The sequence below is a fragment of the Eurypyga helias genome, unplaced genomic scaffold (assembly GCF_000690775.1).
Source record: "Eurypyga helias isolate BGI_N326 unplaced genomic scaffold, ASM69077v1 scaffold6441, whole genome shotgun sequence".
NCBI lineage: Eukaryota > Metazoa > Chordata > Aves > Eurypygiformes > Eurypygidae > Eurypyga > Eurypyga helias.
The window spans coordinates 3670-10389 of NW_010232646.1; the positions used below are offsets into that span (position 1 = coordinate 3670).

Genomic DNA, 6720 nt, shown 5'->3' on the forward strand with positions numbered 1-6720 from the left:
TATACCCTCTTGCCTTAAGATAAGGGTGAAAGATCTTACCATGCTTTCCAAGATACATATATGGGATCACAAGGTTCATCTGGTCTGTCTAGTTTCTAAGTGTGCCTTTAGCTTCCACATTTTTGAGACCAACACAGTAAAACAATATTAAAAGAAGAAATGCTATAGGAAATTAAGATCAGATAGTAGCTAAGTTGAGGCAATATGCTCTGTCAGATACAGCTACCTGTGTCTAAGTTCAGTACCAGCACAGAAGTCCATCTAAAATGTATTAGAAGCTATCTCCATAACAGAAGAACTACTTAATTGACAGCTTAGTATGAAAATTATCTTCAGTATACGAGACAGCTTGGTATCATACCTGTATGGTTTTAGTCACTTCATTCTTTATGTATAGAGAGAACAAGTTTTGTACAAACATGAGCACAGCACATCTATCTTTCTAGAAATGTTCCAAGGACAATATCTGAACAACAGCACATCTCAGATACTGAATTTTTCTTAGAGTATCTATGCCAAACATGAGTTAGAACAGTCACTAGAAACAAATAAAACTAAGGAAATAATTTCATTACATACCAATAAAGGACAGTCATGAAAGAACTGAAGAAACAGGCCACTCCCTTGTTTATAACCACTTAAATTTTATTTTACAGTATATGCATGACATTTTATGTTACTATACCTAAAGATCAGGGTTGTTTATAAATATAATGGCTGCTATTTGATGTAAACAAGAAGTGGTTTAAGTAGTAAAATTTTAATCATTACTTTGTTTTATTAAATTGAATTACTCTTTGTGCCATCATGTATTAGTAGAGAGGAACTACTTTAAGCAAGAAATAGTTTTCAGAAGTTAGATGTAGAAACTGAGAAGCCTGAGTAACATTTCAAAGACCACTCTCCCATCACTGTAAAAAGGAAGAAAGCAAATTCTTTTACTGAAGTTGCAATGCAGAGTCAGCCCAGTTAATTTTTATTAAGGCTTCTTTACATATTATTGAATCCCATCATGCCTTTCATATTCCCAGCAGCACCTTGTTGAAACTGTCTCATCATTGACTGCAACCCTGCCATGCCACCTGCAGAAAACAAGTGAAAACATAGATGTGCTAGTTAACTCTGAAGCACAGCCATCTTTCTTCTGGAGGTCTCATTACAGCACACATGCTATTTCAATAATACACAAACGCAAAAGCCCAAGACAGTCAAGCCAGGTTTAAATGACTACTGAAAATGGACAACTAAGCGAGTAATTAAAGAAAGGTCTGCAAAATCCTACTTTAAGCCTGGTGTTTAAAGATGACCTGTACATTAAGATCTAGACAAAAGAAAATCTTGAAGGAATGATCATTATTAATTAGTAAGGTCCCAGTATAGGGGTCTTCATATGAAGCAGCTCCTGTCAAATCTAATAATTTGGGGCAAAGCTTAGAAGAGAAGGGAAGTTTAGGAATAGATTTGCTTTACTACAGTCATGTTTCAATTTTTCAATCAGTTTTAGTGTTTCATCAGGCAACATCAATTGCTCATTTTGAGAGCTGAATTCAAAAGAGACTAGATTAAGAACTGGTAAGTACAAAGCATTCCTAACATAGGGACTAAACCTTCCAATTCTTGTTGGAAAACCTTGAAATACTTAATACTGTTATATAATGCACATATTCCTGCATCAACTTCCCCACTTCTATCTTTCAAATGCTTCACTGTAATTGGTGGTCTACTCTTGAAGCTGTAAAAAGCCAACACATACCCATATGATGAAGAACTCTTGGATCCATCATCTTTGCCATCTGCTGGTTCAGTTTGGCCAACTGAGATGGGTTTACATTCTTTGACATATCACCACCTAAAGAAAAATAAAGTAGAAATCATAAGATTAGATTAATAAGGAGCTAAAAAGTAAGTCAGAACTGAACTTCCTAATTCTAGACTCAAATCCATTTGAGTCCATGATCAAAAGTTACTACATCATCCATTTAAAAGGTTGAGGATCAACAGTCCCTGCACCCCACATTACTACAATACTGCCACTTCCGTCGGTTACGAACTGTACACTGATGTTGCTAAAACCAGTTGTTTTCACGGCTAAGTTACACATTAGTGTCAGCTAAGTACAGCTCTTACCAGTTACACAAGAGCTTTGAAATATCATGAAAACAAGTGAGCTACAACCCACTTTCTCCTCTCCCAGCACCTAATTAACATTTTCACATTTCATCTGTATTCACACATCAAATGACCTCCCCACTGAATTAAAAAAAAAACCTTAGAAAAACTTTTTTTTTTTTTTTACCTTTGAAAAGCCCTTTGATGCCTCCCATCTTCTTTACCATCTGTGCAAACTTAGTGTATTGGGTCAAAAGCTCCTGAACATCTCTGGTAGAAACACCTGAACCTCTTGCTACTCTCTGGATTCTTCCTGGCTGCTTACTGAAAACTTTGGCACCATCTGTACTGTCAAGTTCTGCAATTAGTGTACAAAAAAGAAATCCATTCAGTTACTGACATTAAAGTCTATTCCAGCTGGTAGCAAACTTGTTCTCATTATTGGTAAGAATTTAGTTTTGATCCAGAAAAAAAATGCCCAGGTTTAGAAGTGACAATGCAGACTTTTACATAAATAATTGAGATAATATTCTGGAGAACAGTACCAAAGAGCTGTTATGTTCACATGTTAAACACCATGATAGAGAAAGTCACCTGAATAAATTATGCTCTCTAGGTCTCAAGCCATATTAATGGGTTTAGCACAAGGGTAAGAGCATACTTCTGCAAAAGTTACAGGTGGATTAGAAATAACACACATGAAATTCCAAAGACCATGCTGTGTGACCAAGTACATTTGAGAGTGGGTAGGAAGAAAGACAGCAGTGACTGATTAAAGATGAATGTAGCTTTTTAATTTACAAGTATAACGTTAATAATTTAAGAAGCACAGTTACAGTATAAACAACATTAATTTCCAATAGAATGCTTCAAAATCCCACCTACTTTACACAAGACAGAGCTGTAACAGGCAATTGTCAAGTTCTCTCTCAATATATAGACTTATTCAGAAAGCTTGAGACACATGTACTCTGCCATTTCTAAGAGTGATAAGTGCTCCTTGTCATTTTCTGTCACTGTAGATGCTGCTTTACGTCCGATTTGTTTCCAAAAAGATCTCTAAATAAGCTTGTTCAACAGTGAAGAAAAAAAAAATAGTGAATGAAGTTTGTTTTACCTTGGTCATTCATACTGTCCATTATAGTCATCAGTTTCTTTAGCCTTGCCATTGATTCCTGTTCATTGCCTTTACTCATGAAGTCTGTTCCAAAACCAGGGATCATACCCTTGTTTTAAACACAGAAAACAAAAGCTGTATCAGAATAGGCAAAGCTAACTTTAACTAAGCAGCCATAAATATGGACAGAAAGTTTTAGCTCAGCAGTTACGTATCACAGTAGGCAAATAATTTCACCTTTTTCAAAAACAAAGCAAAGACTAACACTAGTTTCAATGAAGGGTTTTAAGTTTGCAGCAGCAATTTGTCAAATATAGATAAAAATCTGATAAAATAAAATTATTTTGGGGAAAACTAACCAAGATCTGACTGAAAGGTCCCATTTTCATGATGTTTTGGAATTGTTCATACATATCTCTTAATGTAAATTGACCTGAAGTACAATAACAACAAAAAAAAGATTAGCAAAATTCACACTAGCATTTTGGTCCTGCTGTCCTTTCTCAAATATTTTTTTATATTTACAAGGTAAATACTATAATGCATATATAAGTAGATAAATAAACCTTCTTCACTATTTACATCACTAAACCATTTTAGATGGCACACAATTAAGACTTAAGCTAGTTATTCTCCACTTAGAGACAGTTATAGTCTGACAGACTGACTTACCACTTAAAAACATAACTCAGTTTACTTGCCTGCCACATTTATTACAGAAAAAAACCACAAACATTCTTCACTATGCACATGAAACAAGTTACTTGTGTCTACAGGTAATACAAATGAACTCTGTGGTCTGCACCTCAAAGAACCTGCCATGATTAGGTCATGGCAATACACAGGTTATTCAGGCCCTGGGAATAACTTACCATGTTTGAGCTTTTCTATGAGTGCTTCATTATCATCCAACTTTAACTCATTTACTTTATCTATCAATCCTTCAATATCACCCATACCTGGAAAAAAATCAGCTCTGAAGTTAGCATTATAGAAATTACACTTTGGCTTTTTATTATCCAATTCAAAGTGCCTTTCAAGTACACTTGCACATAGTACATACCAAGAAGTTTGCTGATGAAAGGCTGTGTTTTAAAGGGCTCAAAGTCATCTATGTGTTCACCAGTTCCAATAAAAATAATAGGACTCTTTGTGGCAGCAACTCTGCAGTAAAATATATTTTATGAAATGGCCTGTCAAAACCCACCCATCTTTTGTACCATTATGTACATAATCTACAATAATTTATGTAATCTACAAAACAACGTACAATACTTTCCTGTACATTATTGGATAAGCATCATCAACATAATGCATCCTCTCTAAAACAGCTTTCTTACTCCTCAAACTATTAATGGAAAAACATCCAGCACTTGGAGTGATTAGCTGTGAGTAGCTGACAAGATGTTTCTCTAATTAGTACTTTGTAAAATACAAGCCCTGCTTTGAAAAAATCGTCAACAGAACTGGAAGTTGCTTATTTTCATTGCTGAGTTTAAGAAACTTGAAAGAGAAAAACAAATCATCTCCATTTTATGCTAATATTGGGAGGTCAGAAGAGAGAGGCATTGATTACTTTTTCTTCAAGGTACCTCCTACACAGAGCAATCTTATTTTTGACACAGGAAAAAATCTTAAAACGTAAGAAAAAAATCAGAACATTTCCACCAATCAATCATTGGCACTAGATTAGAGATGAACTCAGCTTCCAGACTACAGAAAGCCTAGAACAAACAGCAGACTTAACACATACAAGCACATGACAACTGGAGCAAGCTTTCAGTATTTTCATTTTGCTCTTATGTTTAGTCTTCCATCATAACACTAAGTAACAGCAAAATACACATGGAACTTTAAGAACTAACAAGAGCGAAGTCAGACAGATGTAGTAAGTTGCTGTCAGTTAACTTTGACTGTTCTGACAAATCACCTCACAGATTCACAGAGTGTTAGGGGTTGGAAGGGACCTATAGAGATCATGTAGTCCAACCCCCCTGCCAGAGCAGGATCACCTAGAGTAGATCACACAGGAACAAGTCCAGGCAGCTTTTGAACCTCAGGTCCATACAAGCTATATCACTGAAACACAGCTAGAGATTAGTCATATAAGGTTGAAAATAAAATGTAATGTTTTCTAGTCAACAGTCTGTAAAGACACAGCACACTGGAAGTCCAACAAGAAGGGAATTTGGGAAGGTATGACTGCAGACTGATATTTTATCAGATTGCTGTACACTGGCAATCCAGATTTTCATTGCAGTTTTAAGGCTATTAGATATGACTTGCTAGAGTTTCTCCTCTTTTGGAAAAACATCCTTAGGCACTAAATTAGAAACAAAACTGCTCAGGTAAGCTGTAGCTATTAAATGCAAACTCTTATTTTTGGTAAAAGCTCCTAATACATAAGATGCAATAAGTGTAATTGCTTGATGCTGTTCTCAGGAGACAGAAGTCTGACATGTGACAATACACACTAATGCATTAGAAGAATATAATATCTGATTTTGACTAACATTAGGTATCAATAGATGGTCCTATCCACCATAAGTAGGGCAAGACCATAATAGCTACTGACTTAAAATTCAGATTCTGTGCAGTGTGACATTGACACTTTCACAGAACAGGTTTCTGAGAGACACTAACACATTTTATGGTTGTCCATGCATGGACTGATGTTGGACACTATTACATCACAATACTTACGCACTAAGAGCTCCACCTCCTTTTGCATGTCCATCAAGCTTAGTAACAATAACAGAAGCTACAGCTACTTTATCTTTGAAAGCTTTAGCTTGAGCTTCACAAGCTTGGCCAATGGAAGCATCCATCACATAAACAATGTTATCTGGTTGCTAGGAGAAATGAGATTGCAGGAAATTATTATTTTCTGTTTCCTAAATAGTGTTGGTGCATTATGTTCAGCAGCAGAATTTACTGCAGTAACAGTAAGGGCCGTGCAGTTTAGAACAAGAAGGCAACTGTTTTATGAATGGTATTGTCAAAGGACCATTTGAAAACACTAATGCTGTCTATGTGAAAGACATCTACAACACAGAATATTAAAATTTAATAGGTTTACTAGCTAAAATCACTCAAAATAGAAGTAATAACTGTATCTGAGTCAATAAGCTAATTAGTATCTACAAGCAATTAATGGCTAACAAGACCTTCCATTTGGTTTTACATTAAGAGCTTGAAGACATCCATTCCTCTGAAAAAAAAGTCAGCCATTAGCAGTAGTTGCATGGGAAATGTCACACTGTCATTCAAGGCCACAATTAAAAAAATAGACTTTTTAAACCTATACAAGAAACACCAGCTTCATTTACGTATCAAAATTGTTGAAAATTATCCAATAATCATCCCTGTTTCAGGACAATTATTTTTGATTATCACAAACTGTAGTACACACAGCTACAGGAAATCAGGTGAGACTGGTTCTTTTATCTAGTTTCTCAATACAAAGATCCTGAAAAGGAAAAGTTAAAGCAGGA

General features: G+C 35.4%; 1 protein-coding gene across 1 annotated transcript in view; it reads right to left on the reverse strand.

Annotated features, from left to right (window-relative positions):
• Nucleotides 1-624: 624 nt before the first annotated feature.
• SRP54 (signal recognition particle 54kDa) overlaps nt 625-6720 on the reverse strand; it is an 11366-nt gene continuing 5270 nt past the window's right edge. Inside the window, exons 8-15 of the mRNA XM_010161450.1 lie at nt 5930-6078; nt 4290-4390; nt 4099-4185; nt 3586-3659; nt 3227-3335; nt 2297-2467; nt 1754-1849; nt 625-1082 (exon numbers count right to left, since the gene is read on the reverse strand). Of these exons, the coding sequence (XP_010159752.1) occupies nt 991-1082; nt 1754-1849; nt 2297-2467; nt 3227-3335; nt 3586-3659; nt 4099-4185; nt 4290-4390; nt 5930-6078 (879 nt within the window). The 3' untranslated portion in view covers nt 625-990. The remainder of the gene's footprint in view (nt 1083-1753; nt 1850-2296; nt 2468-3226; nt 3336-3585; nt 3660-4098; nt 4186-4289; nt 4391-5929; nt 6079-6720) is intronic.